Raw genomic sequence first — 15,297 nt, 5'->3', positions numbered from 1 at the left:
GTCCCACCTCTAGCAGCTGGGATTTGGATGCAGCTGTGGATGCATGCAACACATTTTAGAAGGAGAAGGGATGAAAACTGCCAGGGTTTTTTTTCCCTTCTGCAACTTGTTATTAGGTGTTCAGCCCTTAAAAGGAAAAATGACTCTGCTGAAGCCTTTATTGAGCTTAGGAAGTGCCACTGCCCCACTGCATCTGGGGCAAACCAGAGTTTTGGGGAGGCTGTTTAAGTACTGGGGTTTTGGGCTTGTGCTCTGACCTGCAAAATGAAAACTCCAGATATGGTGGCAGAAGAGACCCAGGGTATGCCATGACAGCAGCTTGTGTCATTGCAGGGTGTCAAGGCAAGACCCGTAGCCTGAGGAAGCTGGATCACTTCTCTGCTGTGGCCTGGGGCTCAAGCTCCACAAATGATTTTGCTCCCCAGTGTGTGAAACCCCTGGGCTGGCTGGGACAGATAGGCAGGAGAAGCTGCCTGCCATATCTGCGTCCCTTGCCAGCCTGTGGACCATTGCAAAGAGTAGAGGGAAGCACCTGTAAACCTCTTGGTGCTGAATGCTTTTTGAAATGTCTTCTGCCTCTACTGAGGCTGCAGTGGCCACAGCTGGTCTCTAGCCATAACACAGTCCAAGGTGCTCACCTTCAATGACAGCTTGGGGACAGAGAGAAGTGAGAGGTGCTTGGCCTCCAAGGGAGAAGCAGGTCCTTTTCTCAGACACAGCCAGCAGCCCTTTATGTCTCCGACAGAGGAGCTGCTGCAGGAGCCTGTGCTTACCATGGCTCTCTGGTGAAGAGCTGTGCATTGTCTACATTGCCAAGATTTTTTTAATAGGAGTGAATTTTACTGCTCCTCCTGCCCTCAGGTGCAGTTTCCTTTAGTGTTGGTTTGAGCAGTCCCTTGGTGCTTGTGTCTCCAGTACATGAACTCCTCCTGCTCAGGATACCCATCCAGCAGGTGCTTGGTGCTTTGTCTCAAAGCAGTGAAAACAGGGATCTTTTATGTCCCTTGCGCTTCCCTCTGTTGCAGAATCCCCCTCCCTGTGAAGCGGGGGGATGAAGGATGGCATGGGCATGAACAGCAGTTCAAGCCCTTCTGTCTTCTCCTCCTCTTGGAGTGCTCTCTGTGTGGCTCCAGGAAGTGATTTCAGGACTCAAATCAGTCTAAATGTGGTGGGCAGCACTCAGTGCAGAGTGGATGATGGAGAAACATGAAGTTTGGTTTGGGAGTTTCTGTGCTGCCCTCCCTTCTCCCTGCTCATATGTAGGGCCCTAAAATGCCTGTGCATCCATCCCACCCAAGGTTCAGGTACTGGTCTTAGGCTGTAGGGCCTTATGCCTTTGAGACAGTTCTGGGCTTTATTTTAAGCTGATGATCATTGTGGCGTGACTTGTCATGGTGTCTGTCCTTCCTTATGCTCCCTGTCTCTCCATTTGTAGAGATCCCAGGACATCTGACCTGTGTCCTAAAAGTCTTTGCTTCTTGCTTCTTTCTCTCTGAGACAGGATCTTGGAGGAGTCTGCTGTTAATTTTGGTGCTGCCCCAACCTGCTCCTGTGGAATGAGCTACCCCTTTGCTGTCTGTTCTGCTCTGGATTTGGGGTGAATCAAGAGGCTAACAGCAGCAAGATGGGAGCCAGCAATGCTGGCACCTGGGCTGGGGGAAAGTTTGGGAATGGCCAGGAAAGAGGCAAGAGCCGACAGTCCAAGCACTCAGAAGGCCACCAAGTTTCCCATCTGACATCTTTGTCTTTGAAAATACCACCTAGCAGAAGGCTTGGGGCTTTGGTTGTGTTTGTTTGTTTTGGTGTTGTGGTTTTTTTTTTTTAATTAAAAACACCAAAGTAATGAGATGCTTTTTGTGATAAGACCTTTTCCAGGGTCTCTTGTACCCCTAACCCACCCAAACCGTGGTGTAATTCTCTCTCCTCTGCACAATGTGTTGCCAGCTGGGCTCTGTTTTCAAAGGCCTGCCCCTGTTCTGCTCTTGCTGGAGCTAAGCATATGTGCTCAGGCTTTGAGCAATCAGCATTTGTTCTGGATTTTCACAGTGTGGTCTGTCTCTGGCAAAGCAGAGGTTGATTTGTTTGCATAGTGCTTATTTTCAGGAGCAGGAAAGTTTTATGGACAGGCTGACATTATATTCATTTTAGTTCCTCTGTAATTTCTGTCAGAAGGAGGCATGTGTATTCAAAAGTTCATATATATATATATATATATATATATATATATGCACTCATGTGTTTGTGTAGGAGGGAGATGTTTGTTCTGGGTACTTTTTTCGTCCTAAGATGTAAATTACAGCTTTTGTGGACTTGGCTGAGAGAAGGCAGTGAATGAAGTCTGAATTGACTGAGTCAGCTGGTGGAGGACTACCATAAGGAGCCGATGCTAGCGACTTTCTGGAGGCTCTCTGCAGCTTCAGGATAGCGATGAGTTTTAGAGTCTTGTCTGGCTTTGATATGCAAATCTGAGTACATTGGAACCACCTGGAGGTTGCACTTGGTTTCTCAGCGTCTTCGCTGCCGCTGCTTATACCATGCTCAGACTTTGGAGGGGGTTTGGTATGGGACTGCAGATGGGGCCTGCAGGGAAGTCCTGTCCTGGGTACACTCAGTCCTAGGAACTGAGACATACCGAAACCACTGCCATGATCCTGCTGGTGGGAGCAGGCGCTGCAGTGCTAGTGGCAGTGAGGGCACGCTCTGTGGCTGCTGCATCCCTCAGTGCTTGGAGCTGAAAGGACAGGGAAAACCGTTATTTAAGCCATTCCCAGGGAACTTCTTTAACCTTGTGAAGTGCAATATGAATTAATATTTTTTTTGACGTCCAAGTTACAGCCTTATATCTCTGCAATTCTGGATTTATCACATCTTTCCAGAGTTCCTGATGTTATGTTCAAGGTTCATGTGGCAGCCTGGGGCTGGCCCTGCTCCATGAATGTGCTCCTTGCTTTTCCTCTTCTTTCTTCACGAGTGTGATTTTACCAAACTCTTTAGTAGTTCAATGTGTTTTGTGCAGATTTTTTCCCTAGTTAAACTCTACCTGAGTCATCCTCAGCCCCTCAATTTTAAGGGGAGCAAAGAGGTCACCCACCCAAGTTGTTCACTTAAGTGTCTTTGCACACAAAGATAAATGTAAGCTTGTTAAAACAGAAGACTGTAGTTAGCAGCAGACACTCAGTTATGGCCAAGTGCTATGAGAAGAATTAGTTATTTTCTATAGCTTGCACTTCACAGAACATATCTGACCTCTCCTCTCTGCTGAGAAGCAGCAGTGTGGGTACAGGCACTGGTGTTCCAAAGCTTTGCTAACCCATTTGTGGGCAAAACAGATCAAACACAGTGTGCTCTTGAACATTAAGAAAATTGATGGCTCAACTGACTCTTGATCATTCAGGGTCTTGCAAGGTATTTTGTATTTTTTCTTCCTTGCCAAGCAAATCCTCCAGGATTGCCTCTGGTCTTCCTCCTGGCTAATCTCTGTGGGTGTTTTGTGCTGCTTACCTTTTCCAGCCCTTCCAACACCTGCTCTCCTCTTCTTGTCCCCTCCCAAGAGTGGCAGGCCATTCCCCCCACCTTTGGGTGAAGATTGCCCACATTCCTGCACTGATGGCAGCCTCTCCCCACTCTCTGAAGCTGCCAGTAAGTTACCTGTGTCTAAGTGCCCTTCTCAGTCCTCTCTGCCCCTTTTCCTATTGTCTGCCTGTCCTTGTGAAGAGTTATGGTGCTCTCACATGTCACTGCTCCCCTTATGTCCCCTCTGAGCTGTCCATTGGACCCTCCATGCCAGTTCTCTGTCCTACCTGCACTTTGTAGTTTCACTTTCTATGGGCATGTTCGTCTTGCTCTGCTCCCAGCACTGCTGGGCTCTGGTGCTGCTCTTGGTTTCCCTTTTATGCCCTGTTTATGGATGATACATCTTTGCAGTTGCTGGTGCTCATTATGATTTTAGCGATTTCCTTTTTTTGTGCCTGCTTGCAGTTTGGCATTGCAACTGCAAGGGAAGAACAGGGCTGGTTCCGTAGTTCCTAACCTGAGCCATGGCATGGGGTGCTGGTATGGCTGTTGCATTGCACCTCAAATCAAATAGAGGAACTGATGTTGTTTTGGCCCAAAACCAGCAAACAACAAACCAGATGTTTTCTGAGCACAGGGTTTTCTAAGTGCGATCTGTTTGCAGGCACATTCTTGTTGTGATCTGGTGATGGTGGGCGACCAGCAGGAGCTGGTGCCATGGGGAGAGGTGGTGTGCTCTGTTCCCAGCTCCTTGTTGGTCAGTGTGAACAGTTGAGATGTTGATAGTCTGGAGCGGGTAAGCACATCTGCCTGAAAACTGTCCGCACAAAAGAAGTCGATTTCACCCAGATCAGCTTTCCCAACCAGCCTGTCTGTGGTAGCCTGACCATCAACCCTCCACGAGAATGCAAGGATGTCAGCATCGCATAGTAGATATTGTGGCAGGGGAATCCCACCTTTTCAGAGACAGTTCACATTTATTTTGTTTTGAATTGGCATTGTACCTATCAATTTTGAATCTTCAGAGAGTTGAGGAATGGCCTGCTTTTTGTGGGTGTATGCCAGACTGCTCAGCACTGATTGCTGTCATTCAAACCCATGGTTTTCCTAGCAGGGAGGTGCAATGTGCAACCAAACCCACACCTAGATTACCTGGTGATAGGGGACATGCTGACCTTCCTCAGAAGGCCAGGGCAGAGCCAAAGACTGGACTGCCCTGCTAGGAGCTGCCTCCTCTCCCATGACCATGTCAGCAGGGCTGGGCACTGGAGCCTGGGCTGCCATTTCAGGCACTGCAGTGCTGCCACCATCACCCCTGACCTTTCTGAGGATCTGCAGGCTGGCAACAGAGGGTGTGAGAGGGATGGAGTGGGATGTCCCTTCTCTTGCCTCTGATGTGGGAATGGCTTCTGCTGTCATACCCTGTCTGGAGAGCAGCTGGAGGTTGTGTCAGAGTGAGCCCCTGGGCAGAAACAGGTTTCAAGGGGGGCCTTGGACCTGTCCTTTTCATATGGCTTTTATTAGTAACAAAAGTAACTTGGCTTAATTAGGGCCTCCTTCCTGCAGCCTCAATATGGGGTGGAGGCCAGGATTTGGGAGCAGGACCTGAGGGGTGCATGTTGTTTTTCCACAGGCTGAGCGCTATCGGGTTCAGGACCGCTTTAGTGGCAGCATCTCTCCTTTGTGGAGGGACAGCTTGTTGTGGTTTGCACTCCCTTCTTCCATTTACTTGGGCTATGCATTGGGGAGACATTGGCTTTGCTGAGCTCCTCAGGCCAGCTCATTACGGTTGGTGTGACAGTGATAAGATTGGTGTGCTGTGTATGACAGCTATGCAGCCCAGCAGCTCTGCATCAAAACCACTGTGCTGATCTGCCTGAAAACCAGTCCTATAGCACTGCCTGCCTTGCTCTCACTGATTGGGCCAGCATGGGTGCTGGTAAAGGACCCTGGGGCTCAAGAGGTTCTTTAGGGCTGCAGAAGGGTTGTGGATCAGCAGCAGGGCCTGTCTGTTGGGTCACCTTACACCCTACTGAAAGCTCTGTCCTATCAGGCAAGGGAGAGGGGGAAGAGCCTGCAATGGAAATGGTCTCATCCACCAGTCATTCCCCACATGTATTTTTTGGACAGGCAAGTGTAGGCTCTGAGCAGGGTCCACAGGACCCAGAGGTCCCTTCTAGCCCCATAGCACGGGGGGTCTGTGGGCAGGAGCAGGAGCAGGCTGCCCGCACTGTTGGGAGTCAGGGCTTTGGTCTCCCCAGGTGGAACGTGCAGCTCTCAAAAGGAGCAGGTCCCGCTCATGCAGATCCTCCCTGCTCTTGAAAGAGAGGTTCCCTGCACATCTCCCAGGCACTGGCACTCCTGTGACTGGGCCAGCCCTTGTTGTGAGTCATCCCAGCATCAACAGACAGGGCTCACCAGTCCTATGGGTTTGTCCTGGGCTGGTGACTGGGGAGTGAGGGGGCCAGGCTGATGGGGGTGACCTCCCTGTGCCAAAGAACTGCTCTTTTATCTCAGCCTCATCTCTAACCCTTGCCCTGGCTTCTCCTGCATTCATTAGATTGCTGAATGGCCCCAAGCAATGCTTTGACTGGCAAGCAGGCTGCTTGGCCCAGTGGCAGCAGCTCTGTAGGATTCTCAGACAACCTATTTGCCTTGGGCCTCTGGCACAGACTAATGTGGCTCTTGTGTCCCTGCAGCTCGGACTGGGTGGAGATCATCGAGCCCCGCTCCCAGGAGCGGATGTATGTCAACCTGACCACTGGGGAGTGCAGCTGGGAGCCCCCTCCCAACCTGAAGGTGCGCCAGTCAGACCAGAAGCAGTGGTGGGAGCTCTTCGACCAGAACAACAACCGCTTCTACTACTACAATGCCATCACACAGCAGACGGTGTGGCACCGGCCCCAGGGCTGTGACATTGTGCCCTTGGCACAGCTCCAGGCCATGAAGGGCAGCTCCCAGCCTGACTGCCATGGCCAGCAGCACCGAGGCAGCACTAGCAATGGTGGCAGAAGCACCCCCATCCAAATGGCCCTCCTGCAGGAGATGGAGAAGGGCAAGTGGAACTGTGCAGTGGAGAAGAGGAAAGATCCTGGCAGGTAGGGGGAGAGCTTCAGCCTTTTCTGTTTATATCTAGTGGGTGACTTCAGCTGCCAGGCAGGCCCTATCAAGCAGGTTGGGAGTCTGTGCTTCCCCAGGAGGATGCTGTGCTGCCCTAGGAGGCTGCAGCACTGGGTCAAAGTACTGCCAGGCCCCCTGTCACTGCCACTGGCCTCTTCTTGGGATAGAGCTGTCTGCTTTTACCACTGCCTGAATGTCCCCAGCTTGGGCCAGGCCATCTTTGTGTGAGATACCATAAAAATACATATATATAAAAAGATAATCATTGCACATGTTACTAAGCAGAAGGAGAAGGGACAGGCAGGAGTGTTGTGCAGTGATGGGAACTCTGTAAAAAATCACAATAGCCTGTTGGTATGGCATAGCTGCTGTGCAAGGGGTCAGGTTGCTGTAAGGTGCGGGTGACCCCATCTGGTCTAGTGCCTTCCTTCCCCACTTGCTCGGCTGCTGATGTGTTCTTGCAACTTCAGCCAGGGCAGGAGATGGGGCTGCAGGGACAGAGCTCCTGGGCACACTTATTTGGTCACATCAAGCCTGAAATAAAAGACCAATAACAGGATGCTGTTTTGGTTGACTAGGAGATTTTTTTTTTACACTCAAACTTGTCTGACTGCAATAGGGGATTTTTTATTGTATTGAAACCATGCCTTCAGCTTTAGCTGCACAAAAACATCCCTTCCTCAGTCTCTGTTGGGTTGCCCTCTGCCTGGGATACTGTCCGGGGCTGCTCTGCCTCCCTCCTGCCCTGTCTGGGCATCATTCTGCCCTGGAAGATCTGGCCCTGGCAGCTGGGGAGGCCGTGCAGCAAGTGAAGTCATGCTGAAAGCTGACCTGAGGGCTAGAGTCCTGACTTTCCTGCCGTCTATGCTGGGATGCCTTGTCCTGGTTCTGGGCAGTGCAGCAAGTGAGGCTGCTCCAGCAGCTTGGTTTTTGGATCAAGGCTGCCATTCTGTATGCCCAATGCAGGCAAGGAGAGAATAAAAATGCCAAGTTACAGAAAACTACATAGGATGGCAATTCTGGAAAGTATATGCACCCTGAAGTGAGATTTATCACAGGTCTGCTGCTCCCTGCAAGACACTCCTGTATTCAATGCAGATCTTAATGACTGCAAGACACTGGTGGTGCACATGAAGCGCACCAGAAAGAGCCCAGCACTTTACTGGTGCTTATGATGCTTGCAGTGCCTCCTGCCCCAGAAGCAGCTCCTCTCAGCTTCATACCCATCCAGAGAATGATCCCTGCCCTGCCAGGAGAAATCCAGTAAGAAAAGTCTTAAGCTGTACCTGAGTAGCTCTCAGTTCCTTCAGGTCACCCCCAGTAACTACAGTTGAGCCACAGGCACTTGAAATTTGCCATGAGACAGCTGGCTTGCCCTCCTTGTCCGTCTACAGCCTGGTACTCTGGGGCAGTCAGGATGGCCACCACCAAAACTACAATTCATGTTTCCAGAGGACTGAGTGTAAGAGCCCTGATAAGGGTGTAAGATATCCTGAACTTCACAGAGTCTGAAGTATTCCTGACTGTGCTGGTTTTAACACCAGCTGGAATGAAACTCCACATAAGCCTCTCTCCTTCCCCCTGCTGTTTCCGGTAAGGGAGGGACAAAAGCAGAGATTAGGGGCTGAAATAACAATTTACTGAAGGCACAAAGCAGTGGAATAAGGCACACGCAATAACAGCAGTGTTAATAACAATAGTATACAAAAAGAGGTATTTTGCCCACGAAAAGTTGTTCACCATTGGGAACAAAACCAAGGTGGCAGATGCCCCTCGTAAGCTGTGTCTGCGGGGCTTCCCCAGACAAAGACAATGTGGTGGCCATTCATGTGCTGCCCATGTGGCCACTGGGAACAAAGGCATGATGGCAGAACTTCTGTGACTAATACTTGCCAATCCCAGCCAGAAGCCACAAAAACCAGTGACAAATAAATGCCCCAAAAATTGGGTCATCTGAATAGGATCACACAGCCACTCCACTGGGCTCAGTTCCACACAGGTGCCTATGCCACTGTTTCTACCACTCCGTCTTGCTGGAGGTCAGCCTTGCAGGTCACTGCTGCTTTTTTGTCCTAATAGCTGCGCTATTTTTGGCTTGGTTTGGCTGCGTTTGACAAGGCTCCCTTCTACTTGGCTTGATGGGCTTAACAGGGTTGGGGTCACCCCCACTGCTTAACCGTTCCCTGCCAGCAGCCTCCCCGCCAGCACTGTTGGTTCAGCACTGCGATCAATTTGCGTTTTCACCGCTGTCCCTTTCAACACCACATCCCATAGCTGTGTACTGAGAAAACAGGAGGGGAATTGGTGGGGCAGCAAAGGGACCGAGTCCTGCAGGGGTTGATGCCAACAGTCCCTCTGCTGGAGAGAGAGGCAAAATAGCACGCTTCAAGTGGGGTACTCGGCTTTCCCTGCTGAAACCACAGCCCCAGCTATGATGTACATGGTATAGAATAACAACAGCAATAAGCTTCAGCTCTCTCTAAAACCAAGACACTGACTCAGTCTCTCAGGAGGAAACATGGCCTCCTCTACCTTAGTATGGAGAGTTTCTGTGCCTTGAGGGAAAAGCGATGTCAGTTGTGATGCATCCCTCAGTTCTCCAGCCCTCTTGGTAGAGAAGACCCCACGCAGGTCCTCTCCTACAGAAGGAAGGGTGTGTTGGTTTTGCTTGGTCCAGTTTTTGGTAGTGGGGGAGGGGGCCACAAAGATAGCTCCTGTGTGTTCTGTGTGAAGGTTCTGGAAGTTTTCACCATGTGCAGCAGAGCCAATCTCTGACAGCTCTGCAGATGATGGACAGGCTGCTGGCAAAGGCTAGGCCAATTAGACATGTTGGTTACACCTCTGTGATAACATATTTTGGAAGAAATCAAAACAATGGGTGGATGCATTTCTTTTTAGCCAGAGGAGGAGGAGGTAAAAATACGTGAGTGAAAACAACATGGAGCCACCAATGTCAGTGGAGAAGGTGGGGGAGGAGGTGCTCCAGGCACTGGAGCCGACAATCCACTGCTAGCCATGGTGAATACCATGGTGAAGCAGGTGGTTCCCCTGCAGCCTGAGGGGTCCACGGAAGTGCAGAGATCCACTCACAGCCCATGGGGAGGTGCCAATGCTGGAGCAGGTGGATGCCTGGAGGAGGCTGTGATCCAGTGGGAGTCCCAATGGAGAGAAAGGCCTTGCTCCCTAGAGGGAACAGCCGGGCCTTGGAGGTCTGCACCCTGTGGATGAGGCACCCCACGCAGCAGCAGTTTTGGGAGGACTGTCTGCCCATGGGGGGAGCTCACGTTGAAGCAGGTTTGGGCAGACTGCTGCTTGTGAGATTTGGACCCACTCTGGAGGAGTTTTCAGAGAACTGTCTCCCGTGAGAGGGACCCCATGGCAGTGTAAAGGACTTCCTTCCCTGAGCACTGGAAGAAGATCTGAGTGATGGACTGACCAAACCCCATATCCTGTCCCTCTATGCTGGTGGTGGGGAGGAGGGAGGGGGGTGAGCAGAGAAACAGTGTCTTAAAAGCTTATTTTTACTTCTCATTATCTTCCTCTGACTCTGTTAGGTTAGCAATAAATCACTTTGCAACTTTAAATTTCAGGCTGTTTTGCCCTCAGTGCGTCTTCTCCCAGTACCTTAACTCATGAACCATTTGTGTGTGTGTGAATTTTTTTTTTCCCTCTCCTCTGCCCAGCTGTGGCAGGGGAGAGCAGAGAGAGCAGATGTCATAGGTATCTGGCATTTGGCCAGGGTCAAACCATGACAAAGCGGGGTGATGCAATGTGGACAGGGGTTTGCTATACCTTTCCTTGCCAGCTAGGTAGCATCACCATCACTGCTGATTCTCCTGCAAGGAAGGGAAGGGGGAAGGAATCCTCCCTTTCTCCATCCCTAGCTCAGGTTTCTGCAGCAATCTTGGGGTGCCTTGAGCCTGCAATAAACTGTGAAGGGCAAGTGCTGGGAAAAGCAGCTTGCTTGGGAGCTAATAGGCTGCTTGGATATGCAAGGCTCTTTCAGATTACAAGGCTCATGCCAGTAAGCTGACAGTATTTGTCTGTGAAATGTGCTTTCTTGGAAGCAGGAGACTTGGGCAGCGTTTCCTTGCATATCTATCGTGTGTCCTCTCTGCTCGGTGAGCAAGGGTTGTGTATCTGGTTATGGCGCAGAGTTTGATTTCCCTACCTGAGTCAGACACCCAAGGAGAGACTTCTTGCCTTTTGGTAGCTGTAAAATGGGGACCAAAGAGCTGAGCCAGAAGCAAATCCTCTCAGGTGGGATCTAATGTCATTGCTGGGATGTCTGGTATACTAATAGCATAAGCACGCTGAACTTTTCAGCTGTTTTGTCTGCATTGTTCTCCAAAGACAATCTCAAGCATGGCCTCCCCTGCTCAGGAGGGATGCAGCTGCATAAACAGAGGGTGGACACATCGAGTGCTGTTGGTAGCATTTGACATCTTTATAGCTACCTGCGCCCATGATGGTTTCACTTTTGTCTCTTAATGCCAGCACGAAAAATAGTGGTTTTCTTTCCTTCATGTTTGTTATCTTGTGATGGATGGAGAGGCCAGCAGAAACCCGTGTAGTCTGCAAGGAGGGCCTCCTGCAAGCACATGCCACAAAGATCGGGGGGAAGGGATTTCATCCTTTTTTTAGTTATACTTTGTGGTTGAGGTTTTTTCCTTTTAGTTAATGGGTTTTTACCACCTTTCCTCTCTTGTGCCTTCTGTCAGCACTGCTGAATTTGTTGTGTCCCCTGCCACATCTCAGTGCTGCCAAACCCTCAGCAGCCTCAAGAAGAACAGAGAAGCTTCCCAGACCCTGCTGCCTGTCCCCTCTGTCTCCATGCCCGTGCCACCCCTCCCTCATTGCCTCACCTCTTGCTGCTGCTCTTCCAGCTCTTGCAGCAGCTTGGAGCAACTTTCTCTAGACACTGGCCGTTGGCCTCCCCAGCCAGCACAGAGGGGTCAGCCCCCCAGGGAAATGGCAGCTTCTTGCAGCGGGGTAAGACACTGCTGCCATTGATCATCTCTGGAGCCTTCTGGTGAAGCTCCTCTGCCCATGCTCTTGTTCCCATGTTGGTTTTCAGCTGTGCTTCCTGGGGCTGCCCAGCCCAGCACTGGCTCTGCTTCTCCCTTTCTGGACAAGGACAGCAAACAGCACTTGCTTCACAGCTTCAGACCCTTCCTGAGCTCTTGCAATCCTATTAGGAAGCAAGATGGACTCTCTTCAGGGGAGATTATCCTTTCACACACTGGAAAGCTTTGCAAAGGATGGACATGTTCTCTCGAGGACCATGAGACTAGCCTGGGGCTGAATACCACATTTTGGAAGTGTCCTCTGAGCCACTGCAGTCATGCTGAGGTTTGCTGGAACTCCAAGGTAATGGGTGAGAAAGGGCTTGGCAGAGGTCCAAGGCCTGAAAAAGGCTGTATCTCTGGGAGTGGAGCCTGTGTGCTGGTCTGCAGCATTTCAGCACACTGTGGGTCAGGACTGTGAGCAGGCTCTGCCATCCCCAGACCTGCTGTCCATGCAGACCAGCCCCTTTCCTCCTCTTCCTCTCTTTCTCCCGGGGTCAGCACTGGGAGTTTCAGAGTCCTGTTTCCAAGGCTGTCTTTGAATAAACAGGGTATCTTAAAATCCTCCACACAGAAAGCCACCTTCCCTAGGAACATTCTGTCCCCCAGAAGAGGAAGGTGAGAGTGCTTTCTATGTGGGCAGCAGGTTGTACTGCTCATCCCCTCCTCCCCCACCTTTCCCACTGCTCAGCATCCTCGACTGGGAAGGAGCAGGGGCTTGGTCTTACAGTGCCAGGAATATGTGCTGGAAGCGGAGTGAGAGGGAATGTGCAACAAAAAGATGGTTGTAAGAATACTTCTGCCTCTTCCAAGTCTGGTTTGTCTCGTCATAGGCTCACTTCTCTCAAGGCACAGCATAAGTAATGCCACTATTAAGTTTTCATAATCAGGCAAGAAAGACCATCAGAATCCCTAATACAGGTTTGTTTCCTTCTTGTGCAGTTGGCCTTGGGGTAGGATATAAAACCACAAAGTTCTTTGCACAGGTCTGCAGTGTTTTTTGTTTGGGCAGGTTGTATCCCTGCCTCCAGTGTCAGCACTAGGGGCAGAGTAGCAATGCTACTGGAATACAAACATCCCTGTTCACTCACCTTTGTCACAGCACCAGGAAAACAACTACTAGAAAGGGCAGAGCTGAGGTCCGGGGCCTTTTTTTCAGGCTTCTGGGAGGCAGAAAAACAAACAGTGGTGATCTGGACCCTGAGAAGAGCTGCTGGATATGCTTGGCCTGCTGGAGCTGAGTGCAGGCTGAGAAAACCAGTGTGGAGTTGAGGTCTTTATATTGGAGCTACTTGAAAGCATTCCTCACAGAGAGTCCCAGGGGATATGTCAGGGTCTCTGCTGCTGGTGGCTGAAGAGCTCAGCTGAGAGGCTGCTTTGGGGCACTTGTCCACCATTGGCTTTGCTTTTTGTCAGGGCTTTCACCATTCAGAAGGACAAGACTGAATATTTCTCCATGCTAGGAAGTCAGGATGTCCCTGTTCTCCTCCACTTGGTCTTTCCAGCAGTCTGGGGATGGAGTTGAAAGAAGCAGTATCCAGACATAGCCCCAGGAGATCATTCATGGCTGCAGAAATGGCTCTTTCGAGAGAACTTTGTCTCTTCTGTAATGGTGCTTCTTTCCTGTCATCTCTGGCAGCCAGGCAGGCTGGAAATGGCGTGATGTGTCCAAGGTGATACTGAGGGGCAAGATGGGGTACAGCACACATTTAGAAGTTTCCCTTCTCTATCACATTCCTGGGTGGGGAAGCATGGTGGCCCGTGGTGACATGGGAGTGTCACAACTTCCTGGTTTCCTCTGACCTCTGCAGAGCACCTAGGTGCCTTGCCTCTTATCAGTGTCCTTGGCAGCACAGCTGTGGCAATCCCAGATGTTTGTGCTTTTCCTCAAAAAGAAGCAGTGTCAGTGGTTGCCCTTGGTGCTGGGCTCTGCTGGCTCCAGAGGTTTGCAGTGGTCCAGGGTGGCCTGGGTCCCAATGTGCACTTTGACTTTGGCTGAAGGAGGGAGCATGTTGGGGGCATGGATTGCAAGTGCCAAAATCCTACTGCAGGGCAGCTTGTGGCTTGTGGCAGAACCACTTGTTCATTGCCTTGCTGTGGCTGTCTGTCCAAATCGTTTTGCTGTCCTGCCAGCTGGGCTCAGGGCAGGTGCAGAGAGAGCCCTCTGCCAGTGCAGGGCTCCTGCTGCTCCCCATTGTGTCCCACCCATGTGGCCAAGTCTGTGCTAAAGGCCCAGCACGTCTTCCTGTCCTAGGCAGGCCCAAGGTGAGGGATGGCTTCTTCACACCCTGGTGAAAGGACCCTGAGCAGTATGAGGAGCTGTCATGCTTTGGAGTGCCTTTTGCCCTCTGGCTGACAGGGGCTCACAGGTAGGCAGCTTGTCTCTGCAGGGGGCCATGAACACAGCATCCCCTTTTCTTTTTCAGATCAAATCCCTCATCGCTTATCTGAGGGCTAAAATCTAGGCTTTACTCTTTCTCACAGGTGCAGGGGCAGAGGTTGTTGCCAGTTGGGGTCCCACAGGGCCCTAAAGTTATAATGCCATGCTGGAGCCAGGAACCCATCTCTGGTGGGCAGGCTGGTCATGCTCTGCAGATGCCCAGGCTCCCACCTGAGCAGAGACCAATTCAGATGTGCCCAGTGCTGCTGTATGGGTGTAAATTGGGACAGATGGGGCAGGAGGTGGTGGCAGTGCCTGCTGTGTGGAGAGGGGCTCCTTCCTGTGGCTCAGAGCTGAGCGAGGAGGTGGCAGAGCTTCAGGCTGAGTTCCTGCTGTTCTGGAACCCTGAGGGTTTGATTTTCAGATGCCAGACAGTGCCAGCGCATGATGAACCTGTGCGGGAGGCACAAGTCTGGCCATGCTGCGCCTGGCTGAGGTGGGTCTGCCAAACCTTGGCCAGGTGGATGGTTCAGCTGTGCAGAGCTGGTTCGGCCTGCAATGCTGCGACTCAGGCAAAGGAAAAACCTCAGGAGGTGGCTTGTGGAACATGGAGGTCCAGCACCTTTCCATTGAGCACAGGGTTATTTTCCAGCACTGCCAGGGCTGGGGATCTTGTAAGGCAGGGGGACACATCTGCAGCTCAGGGCTATGGCTCTACTACCCTGTGACCCAATAACTGGATAGTGCTGGTCCAGATGTGATGATGCTCTGGCTGTAGGGTTGAGCTAAAATCCCTCCCAGTCACGCACTTGTTGCCTGCCTGCTGAATCAGGAGCCTGTGGATAGCTCTGTCCTGCTTGCTCTTTGCCAGTCTCTCTTCTGTGCCATGAAACAAGCCATGGGGGTGTCAGAAATCCTCATTTAAAAGCCTACCAAGTGCTGCTGTTCTGGTTCTTCCTGTTAGTCCAGGCACTCTTCGAGGAACAGCCAGGTCTTCAGCAGTGCTTGGGATTGAGACTGGGGCTTGGCCATGCACAGGAGAGACACACTGATGCAAGGAGCAGGCTCTGTGTTGCCCAGAGAGGGATTCCTGGTGGGCTGTGGAGCTGAGTGTCCTCGCGAATGCCACCCTTGTCCTGCCATTACTGCTGGTGGCTGTCTGTGTGTGTCCTCACTTGGCACTGTTGGCGCTTAATCCCTGCACCAGGCATCATGCCC

General features: G+C 51.3%; 1 protein-coding gene across 3 annotated transcripts in view; it reads left to right on the top strand.

The window, feature by feature from the left end:
• The window catches only part of LOC146428898 (rho GTPase-activating protein 39-like), a 67,491-nt gene that overhangs the window by 20,181 nt on the left and 32,013 nt on the right, over positions 1-15,297 (top strand). For 2 of the 3 annotated variants that reach the window (XR_014856055.1, XM_085079542.1), the window contains exon 2: positions 6,213-6,611. The exons of the other annotated variant lie outside the window; for it this stretch is intronic. Coding sequence is in view for 1 of the 2 variants with exons in the window: in XM_085079542.1 (XP_084935668.1) it covers positions 6,213-6,611 (399 nt within the window). In the remaining variant the exon portion in view is untranslated. The remainder of the gene's footprint in view (positions 1-6,212; positions 6,612-15,297) is intronic. 3 annotated transcript variants of the gene reach the window in all.

This window comes from Lichenostomus cassidix, chromosome 20 (genome assembly GCF_008360975.1).
Source record: "Lichenostomus cassidix isolate B80296 chromosome 20, HeHo_3.0, whole genome shotgun sequence".
NCBI classification, from domain to species: Eukaryota; Metazoa; Chordata; class Aves; order Passeriformes; family Meliphagidae; genus Lichenostomus; species Lichenostomus cassidix.
The sequence above is the reverse complement of the archived record's forward strand: the minus strand, read 5'-3'. Positions and strand labels throughout refer to the sequence as shown.